This window comes from Nothobranchius furzeri, chromosome 6 (genome assembly GCF_043380555.1).
Source record: "Nothobranchius furzeri strain GRZ-AD chromosome 6, NfurGRZ-RIMD1, whole genome shotgun sequence".
NCBI classification, from domain to species: domain Eukaryota; kingdom Metazoa; phylum Chordata; class Actinopteri; order Cyprinodontiformes; family Nothobranchiidae; genus Nothobranchius; species Nothobranchius furzeri.
The window spans coordinates 26,214,397-26,229,495 of record NC_091746.1 but is presented as its reverse complement, the minus strand read 5'-3'; the positions used below and the strand labels follow the sequence as shown (position 1 = coordinate 26,229,495).

The following is a 15,099-nucleotide window of genomic DNA, read 5'->3' as shown; positions in this document are numbered from 1 at the left end:
TAATCCCTCCGCTGTGCCTTACAGGCTGTTGAGTCCTCTTCAAGAGCGAACAGAAAATAAAAAGAGAATAAACCGAATGAATCCTGCGTGTTGACATGGAAGCACTCCCAGGATCAGCAGACAAAGAACCGAACAGGGTTTCTATGGAAACGTCGTCGAAACAGACCTTGAAACGATGCTCGTGGATCAGGGGTGAGGACGTGAAGCGGAGCCACGTGAGATCGCTGCCGCGGTTTATGTTTGAGTTAAAAGGCCCTCAAAGTGTTTTGTTTTCTTTCCAAGGTGTGTGACAATCAGCGTGATTGCATCTGGCTTCAGTCCAGACCTGATGACACACCAGGTGCTTCAGTTCCTCTCAGAACGCTTCTTTGATGAAGATTTCATTCTCACCTTTCAGATTATTACATCTTACACCAAAGTGTTGAAAGTTTCTGTCACTGTGATCTGGTCTCAAATACAAATATGAGGTTGATCATCACATTACAGCCTCAGTCCTGTTTCTGGTGCTTTACTGTCATTTATTGCCAGAAGATGATATTTTAAATAAAAATACCATTGTAACAGAATAAAATGACTGTTTTCCACCAAAAGTCATTTGCCCCCTCTCCTCTGACACAGAACTAGTCTGCATGAGATATGGTCTCAAGGTCTCATGCATTCGCTCTAAACTGCTTCATTTCAGCTCAACAGAAGAATGAAGAATGAACTATTTTCTTTTAATTAATCAAAGAACTCTATTTTAATAAAGCTAATAAAACAGAGTTAGTCAATAATAAGATGTGACCAATTTGTGAAATCTAAATAGTAATTACTTTATTATAATCCTATAGAATATAATAAGTAATATGACTTTAAATGTTTCCACTAGGACTGATCTCACGTAGCGTTAAGAGACGACACATTGCTTTTACTGATCCAATCAGAATCTACCAGATTTGACGGAGGCGTGGTTTTGGTGCTGCTTGGTAAATCTGTCATCTTTTCATTTGACCATAAACCAAAACATCCAAAGTATAAAACTATGCCCACGTCATCTCTAACGCCAGTTCAAAGCGTTCTAGAGAAGTGTCGGAGTGGCCAATCCGAAACTTTCCTCTTCAGCCAAAAGAACCAACGACAAGCTGGATAAAATCTGTTGCTGTTCCACCTGCTGCAACGGTTCCTTTCAGAATAAAAGCTGAACCATCACGACCCAGTTTTGGGTTTTGCTAGATGCCGATAAACAGTCGTGACCCGGAAGTATCTCAAAGACTGGTCTGGTCGGCAACCGCTGCTTTTCCTACCGGCTTCGGTTCCAGAGAGGGTCCAGCTGGACCTCGACATTCCTGATCTAACGGGGACTTCCACAAGGGTACGTAGGCCGACGGAATGGTGTCGAATGTGTTTATGAATCTCCTAACCAAAGCTTAACACGAAGACATCGCCTTCATTCCCACCAGAACTAATCGCTTCTTTGGATTTGCTGGTTCTGAACAAGATTCAACATTACACCATTCTCCGTCTCATCCACCTTAGTTACACCTTACATTTAGTGTTAAAGTCTAGTTTTAATTTGTTTAGTAATAAATCTTTAAACTTGACTCTCTTCTGTTGTCTCTGAGTGAATACGAAGCTGTTATCTAATCCCCGCAATAAAAAGTTCCAATCTTCTGGTTAAACAGTACCCACAGATCCATAAGATTGATTTCATATTTACTATGGAATCTTATGTCTTATGGCTAATTAAATAACATGTAAATTAACTCATTACACCATCAAGCACAAAGCTTTAAGCCTTTAATTTGCACTTTAGGTGGCCCGTATGAGAACATTCACATGACTTTCTGTGCCACAGGGATAGCACAATAAGCTGTGTTTTAAGTTTAATCTCATGCAAACACACACGCGCACGGCTCCTAATGCATAAATCTGATCTTTATCATGGTCAAAGCAGCTGAAAAGGTGATTTCCAGTAATCATCTAAAGGATCTGACCTGAGAACGGAGCTCCTTGGCGATCTGCTCCTGCTGGGTCCAGTTGTGACCGCGCGAGCTGATCCTGGCACCCCAGTCGGCTATCTGGGCCTCCAGCTGGCGGTTGGCCTCCTGCAGCCGGCTCACCTGCTCCATGAAGTCCTTCAATCGGACGTTCAGGCCCCACATGGTGTGACTGGAGTCCTGCAGCAGGTCCATGAAGACCTGGGAGAGCGCAAACCGAGTGTTTACAGTCCTGCAAACGCAGCAGAAACGTTCACGCAGGGTCAGATGACGCAGTGGGCAGCGGCCGAGGCATGGAGGCGTGCACAGTAATGTGAGGTTACAACTTTCTCAGCAAACAATCTGCCAGCTACTTAAATCACATGCTGACAAAGGCGTTCACGGGGTAAATGTTTACCCACTCACCTGAAGCGACGTGGCCCTCAGCGAGTCGGTTTGGTCACCACTCCCCACGGCCCTGGCACATTCCTCCAGAGAGCTGCTCGCTTCTTTCCGCTTCCTCCTGTGGTCGTCAGCGGCAGAAGAGACATGAGACACAACAGACAGGATCACTGATTCAGGATCAGCCCCCCCCCACACAGAAAGCCCGTGGGAGAGAGGAGAGCTGTGGTGTAAACACCGGACACGGCTGCTTACATCATTATCACTCTGGGGCCCCTTGTGCTCTCTGATCCAGGATCAGTGAATGCTTTGTGTGTGTGTGTGTGTGTGTGTGTGTGTGTGTGTGTGTGTGTGTGTGTGTGTGTGTGTGTGTGTGTGTGTGTGTGTGTGTGTGTGTGTGTGTGTGTGTGTGTGTGTGTGTGTGTGTGTGTGTGTGTGTGTGTGAAGAGAGATCACACCGTATTTCATGATCGATATGTCCCACAGACACCGTGACTCACTCCGTTGCTCAATCTGGAATAAAATACTTTTCTGTCTGGGTCAAAGTTGCCTTTTTAGAAATAACTCGACGTGGTTTCATCGACGCAGCGAGATACGCCTCAACAACCAGAGCCCTGGGATTTTAAAGGCTCGCCTCATGTGTTCGTGTTTTTATGTTTACACATAAAAGCCGCCATAGTGAACAGGTAAGTCAGATCCCCAGGATTAACAGAACCCTTCAGATATGTGTGTCTGGTATTTTATGCTAAAGAACACCCAACATGCACACTGTGGCCTCATTTGTTGCCGAAGTTAAGCTATGAACTTTGACAAATGGCCTAAATTTCACTGAGAGAGAAAACCTGCATGTCTTTGTGAGACTAGAACCACTGAAACCGGATGAGAAAGTCCAAAACCAGCTTGTTGAGATGCAAAAGTTAAGTTTGTTTTAATGCAAACCAGGTTTTTTATGACTGTCTGTAAGCATCTATAAACCAGTGAAGTTTGCATGGCGGACTGTGGCTAAAACAGCTCACCTGAGGATCATCACCGACTCTGTTCAATCCAGCGTGTGACTCTGTGGGCATTTAGGGTCTCTTTGCCTTTAAAAAAGCTACTCTTGATTCATGTGCTTCATTAGATTATACAGGTCCTTCTCAAAAAATTAGCATACTGTGATAAAGTTCATTATTGTCTGTAATGTACTGATAAACATTGGACTTTCATATATATTAGATTCATTCCACACAACTGAAGTAGTTCAAGCCTTTTATTGTTTCTAATATTGATGTTTGTGGCATACAGCTCATGAAAACCCAAAAATCCTATCTAAAAAAATTAGCATATCATGAAAAGGTTCTCTAAACGAGCTATTAACCTAATCATCTGAATCAACTAATTAACTCTAAACACCTGCAAAAGATTCCTGAGACTTTTAAAAACTCCCAGTCTGGTTCATTACTCAAAACCACAATCATGGGTAAGACTGCCGACCTGACTGCTGTCCAGAAGGCCATCAATGACACCCTCAAGCAAGAGGGTAAGCCACAGAAAGAAATTTCTGAACTAACAGGCTGTTCCCAGAGGGCTGCATCAAGGCACCTCAGTGGGAAGGAAAAAGTGTGGCAGAAAACGCTGCACAATGAGAAGAGGTGACCGGACCCTGAGGAAAATGTAGAGAAGGACCAATTCCAGACCTTGGGAGACCAGCGGAAGCAGTGGACTGAGTCTGGAGTAAAGCCACCTTGTACAGGCATGTGCAGGAAATGGGCTACAGGTGCCGCATTCCCCAGGTCAAGCTACTTTTGAACCAGAAACAGCGGCAGAAGCGCCTGACCTGGGCTACAGAGAAGCAGCACTGGACTGTTGCTCAGCGGTCCAAAGTACTTTTTTCGAATTGAAGCAAATTTTGCATGTCATATGGAAATCAAGGGGCCAGAGTCTGGAGGAAGACTGGGCAGAGGGAAATGCCAAAATGCCTGAAGTCCAGTGTCAAGTACCCACAGTCAGTGATGGTCTGGGGTGCCATGTCAGCTGCTGGTGTTGGTCCACTGTGTTTTATCAAGGGCAGGGTCAATGCAGCTAGCTATCAGGAGATTTTGGAGCACTTCGTGCTTCCATCTGCTGAAAAGCTTTATGAAGATGAAGATTTCATTTTTCAGCATGACCTGGCGCCTGTTCACAGTGCCAAAACCACTGGTAAATGGTTTACTGACCATGGTATTACTGTGCTCAGTTGGCCAGACAACTCTCCTGACCTGAACCCCGTAGAGGATCTGTGGGATATTGTGAAGAGAAAGTTGAGAGACGCAAGACCCAACACTCTGGATGAGCTTAAGGCCGCTATCGAAGCATCCTGTGCCTCCATAACACCTCAGCAGTGCCACAGGCTGATTGCCTCCATGCCACACCGCATTGAAGCAGTCATTCCTGCAAAAGGATTCCCGACCAAGTATTGAGTGCATAACTGAACATAATTACTTGAAGGCTGACTTTTTTTGTATTAAAAACACTTTTCTCTTATTGGTCGGATGAAATATGCTAATTTTTTTAGAGGAATTTTGGGTTTTCATGAGCTGTATGCCAAAAATCATCAATATTAGAAACAATAAAAGGCTTCAACTACTTCAGTTGTGTGGAATGAATCTAATATATATGAAAGTCTAATGTTTATCAGTACATCACATACAATAATGAACTTTATCACAATATGCTAATTTTTTGAGAAGGACCTGTATAATTATCCAATCAGTCACTGAGAAGATGCAGCTGCTGTTAGAGTTTTAGGCTTTTGAACGCAAATTATTGTCATTTGTTAATTTTCCATACCTGCTGTTAACAGGCTGGATCTTCTAGATCTGTGGATCTCAACCTTTTTTTATGAGGACCCTGTTTCCTGTGTCCAAGACAAGCCAGGGCCTCCCAACCCCAACTCCTACCAACACGCACACAATGGAAAGTGAATAATTACAAACTTAACACAGACACACAGAGTTGTAGCTCTTAGAGTTTGGATCTTATAAATGTAATTTTTACTAATATAATCTGGGTAATCTCACAACATCAGCATAGACAAAATTATTGGGACCCGCTTCAGGGGTCATGGACCCCAGCTTGGCAACCACTGTTCTAGATTATTTATGACTGAAGGGAAAATCAGAGACCTATAATGTGTTTGGATTTCTTCCATCCTAAATTTAAAGCACAGAAATTTCAGAAGTGAAAGTTACGAACAACCTCCTCATGACCTCAGTCAGCAGAGTCATGTTAACTCAACACTCCAGCGATGGTTGTGGTGTTCCTCAAGGCTCAGTCCTTGGCCCACTGCTCTATTACAGTGGGGCAAAAAAGTATTTAGTCAGCCACCGATTGTGCAAGTTCTCCCACTTAAAATGATGACAGAGGTCAGTAATTTTCATCATTGGTACACTTCAACTGTGGAAGGCAGAATGTGAACAAAAATCCATGAATTCACATGGCAGGATTTTTAAAGAATTTATTTGTAAATAGGGTGGAAAATAAGTATTTGGTCAATAACAAAAATTCAACTCAATACTTTGTAGCATAACCTTTGTTGGCAATAACAGAGGTCAAAAGATTACTATAGGTCTTTACCAGGTTTGCACTCACAATAGCTGGTATTTTGGCCAATTCCTCCATGCAGATCTTCTCGAGAGCAGTGATGTTTTGGGGCTGTCGCCGAGCAACACGGACTTTCAACTCCCTCCACAGATTTTCTATGGGGTTGAGGTCTGGAGACTGGCTAGGCCACTGCAGGACTTTCAAATGCTTCTTACGGAGCCACTCCTATGTTGCCCGGGCGGTGTGTTTGGGATCATTGTCGTGTTGGAAGACCCAGCCACGTTTCATCTTCAAAGCTCTCACTGATGGAAGGAGGTTTTGGCTCAGAATCTCATGATACATGGCCCCATTCATTCTGTCCTTAACATGGATCAGTCGTCCTGTCCCCTTAGCAGAAAAACAGCCCCAAAGCATGATGTTCCCACCCCCATGCTTCACAGTAGGTATGGTGTTCTTGGGATGCAACTCAGTATTCTTCTTCCTCCAAACACGACGAGTTGAGTTTATACCAAAAAGTTCTACTTTGGTTTCATCTGACCACATGACATTCTCCCAATCCTCTGCTGTATCATCCATGTGCTCTCTGGCAAACTTCAGACGGGCCTGGACATGCACTGGCTTCAGCAGCGGAACACGTCTGGCACTGCAGGATTTGATTCCCTGCCGTTGTAGTGTTTTACTGATGGTGACCTTTGTTACTGTGGTCCCAGCTCTCTGCAGGTCATTCACCAGGTCCCCCCGTGTGGTTCTGGGGTGCTTGCTCACCGTTCTCACGATCATTTTGACCCCACGGGATGAGAACTTGCGTGGAGCCCCAGATCAAGGGAGATTATCAGTGGTCTTGTATGTCTTCCATTTTCTGATAATTGCTCCCACAGTTGATTTTTTCACACCAAGCTGCTTGCCTATTGTAGATTCACTCTTCCCAGTCTGGTGCAGGTCTACAATTCTTTTCCTGAAGTCCTTCGAAAGCTCTTTGGTCTTGTCCATAATGGAGTTTGGAGTCTGACTGTTTGAGGCTGTGGACAGGTGTCTTTTATACAGATAATGAGTTCAAACAGGTGCCATTAATACAGGTAACGAGTGGAGGACAGAAAAGCTTCTTAAAGAAGACGTTACAGGTCTGTGAGAGCCAAAGATTTTCCTTGTTTGAAGTGACCAAATACTTATTTTCCACCCTGATTTACAAATAAATTCTTTAAAAATCCTGCCATGTGAATTCATGGATTATTTTTCACATCCTGTCTCTCACAGTGGAAGTGTACCTATCAGTGGCGGGCGGTGCGTTCCACCCCTGGGCCTTCAGTGATTTCCTATTCAGTCCAATCTAATTTAATACACCTTAAAATACCATCAATAGGACATCACAGCTGGAGAAACCTCACACACACACACACACACACACACACACACACACGCGCGCACACACACACACACACACACACACACACACACACACACACACACACACACACACCAGTGGCTGGTCAAGACACATAATTTCCAGGGTCTTTAAAATCAAACTCGCATTCCCAGTTGAGAGTAGGAAGCTGACCACGGATACCGTCAAATCTCAGAAATGAAAGACAGGTTTAAGAGATGAGACAATAAAATAAATAAGTAAAGCAAACCCATTATTTGCATTTGTTTTGGAGAAAATTGTACCGCGAAACAATCGAACATGTTGGCGCAGCTGCACACACCACGTTATACACAATATAAATTGCATAGAAACAGAACACAGAATAATTTCATTTTGCCATTTTATTTCGTTACCATTTATTAATTATTAACAAAATAAAATGACAATACATAAAAAAATACTAATAAAATGTTTCTACTCACCAACATAAATGTCCAGCATGGATCTCCTCCTCTCCTGCTCATTAGAAAATAAAATCCATCCTTCTTTCTTTCCTCAGGAAAACCTCAATGGCTCTGTACAGTTTATCCGTGCACTTCAGGTCCATGAGTGGATCCTTTTCTACGGACATGGAGGCTAATGCTGAAAGACGTGTCTGCCCGGTCGTGTTTCTGGCGTACGTTTTAACGCGCTTTAATGCTACCAAATCCATCTGATGCGAGCAACAGGCATTCCCAGCAGAATAACCTGCAGCGGTTCTCTGAAGCTGTTAGCCATGGGTACCGTTCATAGTTGCTTGCCTGAAAATGACGAACAAATCCTTTCTCCTGCTGGGACAAGCCAGCTAGCATTGGAGTCGGATGACCTGTTCTCACAATATCCATTTTTTCTTGAAAGGTCCGTCTGGAAAATGGTGTGGCAAATTAATCTGCCTCCAAGTCTGTCTCTTCTCCTCTTTCAGCCATCATGTGTTCAAAAATACACCGATAGCTGCCTATAGGTACAAATCTCTGTGTTTAGTTTTGATATGTTGCTTGATGCTGCTAGAAAAGTTCTAACTACTGCTCATCTAATCACAGGATGCGTTCATGTCAACTTTTGCGTGAGGCCAGCTAGCTGGCCCGGGCCAAGCTGACTCGTGAGCTGATTGGCTATCGCAACTAGATCGTCTCTGTTCACTTACAGCGGACAGTGGGCTTCTCGATTGATTCTGAAGGCCTAGAGCAGACTTAATCTGCCTGAAAACACAAGCTAGCTTAAATCTGATTGGATAACACCCAGCCTTGGTATTTTAACACTGGAAGCAGTGCGGCCAAGTGGGTATAATAGGATATAAAGAAAATAGACCAGGAAACATTTTTTTTATTTAAAAATAATTACCAAAGGAAAAAAAATACATTTACGCTTTTGAGTATGTTTAGGCCAGCAGAGAAGGCTTTGCTGGCCCTGACTGCCCACCACTGGTACCTATGGTGTAAAGTACTGACCTCTGTTTCATTTTAAGTGGGAGAACTTGCACAATCGGTGGCTGACTAAATAATTTTTTGACCCACAGTATCATTATTTTACTACAGCTATGTTAGCTAGTACTGCATAATCCTGTGCAGATGAGGCACTGGGCTCAATGGCACTAGCTTTATTATGGAAAGCCATTTCATTCTAAATTAAATAAATACATAAATACTGTTACCCTATCACACACATACATGACACATTTTGGCAACCAGACTTGTTTATCTGCAGACGTGGTCATCAAAACTTCATTTCCTCAAGCAATCAGGGTGTGTTTACTTACCTAAAACATTAAGAGTAGGAGCATTCACACTCATGTTATCATATTTCTAAGTTAAGGCTTCAGGTATTCACACCAGACAGGTGTCATATCTGCAAGTGAAAACCAGGACGCCCAAATTCTTATATTCAAATGAGGGGGTGGACTCAGGTAAGAGTGCAGCCCTGTTCCAACTAAGGTCATGTCTCTTTTCATCCATCCATCCATCTGGAGTTGGGTCATGGGGGCAGCAGCTTAAGCACAGAGGCCCAAACTTACCCCTCCCCAGCCACTTGGACCAGCTCCTCTGGGGGAATCCCAAGGCGTTCTCTGGCCAGCCGAGAGACATAGTCCCTCCAGAGTGTCCTGGGTCTTCTCCCAGTTGGACCACACTGGACCCCCCCCCTTAACTGCCCCCGCTGGGTCCTGTCTTTGGTTGGAAAATGTTGTTTCACTTTCTGTTGTATGGTAGTTCAGCCTGTCCTATGTTGGCTGGCAGAGATGTCTGTTAATTGGTTGCCTTAGCAACATGTGTGAGGCACTGGCTGTGATTAGTTATGTCTCGTTGTGGCAGCAGAACGGCTCCATGTTCTCGACACACCGACACTAAAAGCTTTGACCCAAATCTTTTCAGATAAGAGCGCATTTATCAGTCAAAAAACATCACTTATTTAGGAATGTGTTTCAATTACGATCATATGTAGACGTGGCCTCATCATTCACATTTTTCTTGGCTAGGAAATGTCAGTCAACCTGTAACTTAGGTGATAAAACAAATAAAAATCGAAGACCCAGATTCAAGATGCTCCAGAGAGTGTTGATGGGGTTTACATGTTTAGATCATAACTCTGGTCCTCGATGGTCCAGCGTATCTTCAGCTGGTCGTGTTCTGCAGCTCTTATGTACTGTGTACAGCGCCTTGGGCTCCTCGCGGAAGGCGCTTTATGAATAAAGCTTTGAATTGAATTTGAATTGCAGCATCCCGTTCCCATTCATTCAAATGATGGGTGTTTATTTACAGAAATATCTAAAGCATGCAGGCTAGAGGTCCATGAGAACCAGAACCGGCTGGACTTTATTCCATTTTAACAGATTCCTGTTCCTTCTTTAACTCATTCACTGCCACTGACGACTAAAGTCGTCATTTTAGATCCAACCGTTCACTGCCAATGACGACTAATGTCGTCATTTGCATTTTTTTTACTGTTTGAGCATCAGAACGAGCCCCCGCGCTGAGAGAACAAACATCTTAGCCCTGAAGCCGATCTTCATCCGTATACGTCACACGTCACGTGATCAGGAAGCAGACCATCCATGTGTTAGGAGATCGTTTTGGGCCGTTCCTGTAAAAAAAAGTGAGGCGTGAACCGGAAAAGCGTCTGCCGATCACAATTCGACAACAGATTATGAAAGAACGGATAACGCTCAAAACACACGGATTCTTGCTCATGTAAGAGGTGAGTCTCCGCTTTGTTTTGGTTGTTTTGGCGTCGACATCGTCCTAGCGCGCAACGTTCTGTGACTCTTAAAAAAACAGTAAAAATGGTGAGAAACGCTGGCAGAGAAGGCCGTTAGCGATCAGGAAACGGCTGGCAGTGAATGAGTTAAAGAGCAAGTCACCCCCTACCAGAGTATTACTCCACTCCCACTTCCTGTTTGAAAAATTGCAACAAATGCTGTTGCCTAGCAGACCGAGGGGGCGGAGCCGCTAACAAATACGCACACACAGGCTCACAATGACATTGTGACATCATATGGTACCAGCTAACGTTCTAGGGTACCTCTTAGCCAATAGCGATGGCAGATTTAAATTCAAATGCAGTGCCGAGTTTTTACCTGACAACGGCACAACACTGGCAGTTTTGGGCAGAACATTTAAATTTTAACTAAAATGCACTAAAGTGCAAAACTATTGACTACACGTGTCTGCAGCCCGATTAGACACACATTTATATAGTTTATCAGAAAAAAAGTTGATTTGGGGGTGACTTGCTCTTTAAAAACCCTTAAAAGTGAAATGCTGTATGACAGGTGCATACGTTTAAAAGTGATGCTTCTGTGTGATTATTGGACTTCAAAGAGCCGCTTTTGTAAATGTGCATCTGAGCACATTTACCTGTCAGATGAATTCTGCTCTGAACAAACAAAGAGGCAGGATGTGGAGCGGTATTAATCCAGACACATACAACCACTGTTCAAATATCGTCTGTCTGAACTTAATTCCGTTGATGACAAGTCAACAGGTGGCGGGGTTAGGTGTAACCACGTTCTGGTGCGATTGAGCTGTTTTCTAAAGGCATTAAAGGTTAAAAAGAAGGGCTACCAGAGGGGAGAGTAATTACACTCAACAGAAACGCTGCAGATGTAATCAATTCACCACAAAACACAAAACAAAAACAGCCAAGCAGGGTTTCGGTGACACTTACTGTCAGCACTCTCCCACGCCCTCTGAGCAAGGCAGCCTCCTCTTGGCAGCCACAATGGCAGCCAGTCAAAATCATTAGAAGAGAAAACGTTCATGAGGGTATTGCAGGCGGCTCTGATGTGACGTAAGAGCCTGGGATTCTGCAGAAAACAGGCAGGAAATGCCGCACAGCCTGTTCCTGTGTGCTAGGCTGCTCCCTCATTGATCTGTTTGTGGCGCCGTGACATCGGACGCTCAACGGGTCTGGGGCAGGTGCTGACTTACTATGCAAATTTCCAGAGGAGAGGTGGAGTCTTAATCAGTGGACACTGTTTACATCAGAACGTAAAGTAAAGCAAGCCTGTCTCAGATTATGAGCTTAGTTTCGATCCTGACCTCTGTTCCTTCACATTCCACCGCCTCAGATGGGAGCCGAGGAGCTTTTTGATCTTTGTTTTCACCGTCGGAACAAAGACTTTTTAACCAAAGGCATCCGATGTTCACAAGACAAAAATCTCTCATAAAAAACACATTAAGTCTTTGATCTGTTCTCTTAAGAACTGCAAAACAAACTCCACACTAACTGGCTTTTGCACATAATGTCCCATTAAGTGCACCACTCCATATCAGGACTGGCAGCTTTTGTGGCCTAAGTCTAAAAGCACAAAGAGGATTATCCGAGCATAAATTCTTAACTAGACTCGACGTTCGGCTAAGACTTGTCTCAAACACAGTATTTACTGAAAATAGTGGCGTATACACTCACCAACAACAATGTAGCTGAGAATGCATCTTTTCAAATTTTTACAATCAAAAAAGACATTTTGGAGATAAACTGAAAGAAAAAGGGTGAAAAAGTAAAACTGTGGCCTAATTTTTGTTTTATTTTAGTTTTCACACCCTGCAGATTTGGATAAAAACATGGAAAAAATGTGGCAGGAATGGGATATTTTGCCCTAAATCTTGGTTTATGCTTGACGCATTTACTTTCTGCTTGATGATGCGGCTCGCGGATGGAACGCGCTCCACAACTCGCAGCGTTTGTGGTTCATGCGGCTTGTCTCTGCGGTGAGCCAATATTCTCCCAAACTGTAGGGGGCAGCATGGAGCTCTACGACATGCATCCAACACCAAACCGTAGTAGAAGTAGAAATTACTGTTGTTTATAACAGTTGTTAATGAAAGTTGAGAGCCAACTCAGCTCTTTTAGAATTGGTGGAGTGTTCTTGTTTCCACCAGGATCACCGCTTTTCCGTTTGTTTCCCTTCCTTGCCTTCACATATCGGTCTCTTATGTTTTTCCAGCATTTTTTAACAGCGTCCTCGTCTTTTCCGACAGTGCGAGCTATTTCTCTCCAAGAATTATTAACAACATGTTGATCACGGTGATCTCTGAGAGCTGAATCATGCAAATGTCTGTATTTACGAACCTCTGCCATACTAGTTCTTGCCAGTCCGCCACGTTTTTCCGTGTTCGACCATCCGCGTGGTTGGAAAATTTACTAGGTGCGCGGTGCAGAAAGTTTGAGCCGTGCGGAGGCCAGGTGGCGCTTTTGCCGCGCAGAGCCGTACAAACCTCGCGGACGCGTCAAGCATAAACCAACCTTTAGCCATCAATGGTGAAACAGGTGATAAAGCCCCGCCCCTGATGGAGCTCCATAGCTCAAAGTTTGAATTCTAAAAAATGAAATTTAGAAGTGTGCAGAATGAAGGTGCAGTATTGTGTTTAAAAGCTGTATTTTTATTTAAACCAGATTTATTTTGACGGGCACGACACTGGGTTCATGTTTACATCTACCAGCCTGTAGAGGGCACTGTTGCAAGTCGCTAAACAGTCTGCTCGGCACAGAGATGCTGGCACTGTGGAAAACGTCGGACTCGGCAAGTCAAACAGCTGCTTCTGAGCCCAGAAGACGTCATTATCTTCTCAGAAGAGGAACGACCATAAAAGGTCTAAAACCAGAGTGAGTTTGGGTGAAGGTGATGGACCCAAATAAAACGTATCTGCAACGAACCTGGTATCCTGACGACTAGAAGCCTTGTTCTTGTTGCATCTACAGCCTCCACACAATAGACGTGACTTTGGTGTTCCTGTTCCATGTTGTACCGTTAAACGTCACACTAGGTGGCTATTCATCCTCCTCTGAAAAGCCTGGATGAGATGTCTTAGTTCCAGTTAATGTCAGACCTATTTCTAAGCTCCCTTTTTAAAGCAAGAAATGTTTATTCAATTCAATTCAAGTTTATTTATAAAGCGCCAAATCATGGCCAGAGTCTTCTCAAGGACCTTCACACACTAAGCATCCCAATACAGGTCAGGTCATTAAGCCAATCAGAAAAAAGTTTCTTATATAAGGAACCCAGCAGGTTGCATCGAGTCACTGACTAGTGTCAGTCTTTACAGCAATCCTCATACTAAGCAAGCATGCAGCGACAGTGGAGAGGAAAACTCCCTTTTAATAGGAAAAAATCTCCAGAGGATCCTGGCTCAGTATAAGCAGCCATCCAACACACACACACACACACACACACACACACACACACACACACACACACACACACACACACACACAGTAGTGTTTCTATGGTTACATTGTGATTTCTTAGTAAATATTCTATTTGGCGAGAGATAAACTTTATTGTGTTTATCCAAGTGAATCTATAATTAAACGGGTAAACTAGTAGTAGCAAATTCAATGTCAAAGAGAGTAAAATGTTATTATCAGGAGAGGGAGAATGTTTAAGTGGTTAGCAGCAGTGTTCATGCAATATGTTCCACTGACGGACTTCCTGAATGAAAGTGAGCTGTTAGAAACATTTCAGTCAGGCTTCGAAGTGCTGCAAAGTGCCGAGAAAGCATGCAGTAACTTTGTCTTTCTCCTTCTGCTGGATCTCACCGCTGCTTTTGACACGGTGGATCACAGTCTGCTAATTAACCACCTGGGAATGTTGGGGTTTCAGGTTTGACCCTGGAGTCGTACCTGGCATATAGAACAGTTAGCGCCAGAATGGGCGGCTTTTTGTCTGCCTCCTCACACCTTCCCTGGGGTGTTCCCCAGGGTTCTGTGTTGGGACCACTACTGTTTCTGATCTACATTCTTAAGCTGGGAAATATCTCCCATAGTTTTGGGATCAGCTTTCATTTTTTTGCTGATGAGTGCCATCTTTATCGTCCACTACATGGTGAACATTTTGTGTTTTTAAATGTTTCACTTTCCTTTTTCTTTTTACCTTTTAGTCATGTTGAATTTGCTTATGGCTCGATGGGAGCAGCACTCAATTTCATTTGTACCCCGAGCAATGACAATAAAAGTCTACTCTGTTCTAACATGGCATGGGAGTTGGACTTTTCATGGCTGAACTGATGTTTCCATAGAATTGATGGTTTTTATACAAACGCTGACTAAACTTTTGTGGTTTGGAGAAATTTTCCACAGAACCTTGAAACTAATAATGTCACAATATTTTCAAAACATCAAAAATGTTCTAATCTTTTGCAAACAAACTCATTTTCCCGACAACTCCGTAATAAACTTTATAAGAAAACAGATGTTCTTGTCTTCTCCCAGCTGCCGTGTGTCTCTGCTGCACTGATGGTTTCCTCTCAAACCCCCTCAGGGTGCACAAGGCTTCGGCTGAAAACC

The 15,099-nt window shown here is 43.6% G+C and overlaps 1 protein-coding gene across 5 annotated transcripts in view; it reads right to left on the bottom strand.

The window, feature by feature from the left end:
• krt222 (keratin 222) overlaps positions 1 to 15,099 on the bottom strand; it is a 51,191-nt gene that overhangs the window by 25,799 nt on the left and 10,293 nt on the right. For 2 of the 5 annotated variants that reach the window (XM_054743914.2, XM_054743913.2), the window contains exons 2-3: positions 2,382 to 2,478; positions 1,974 to 2,177 (exon numbers count right to left, since the gene is read on the bottom strand). In XM_054743914.2, coding sequence (XP_054599889.2) covers positions 1,974 to 2,177; positions 2,382 to 2,478 — 301 coding nt within the window. Of the gene's footprint in view, positions 1 to 1,973; positions 2,209 to 2,381; positions 2,479 to 11,478; positions 11,645 to 15,099 lie in introns of those variants that run through there. The other 3 variants (XM_070552071.1, XM_070552072.1, XM_015971667.3) reach the window with 3 other exon arrangements.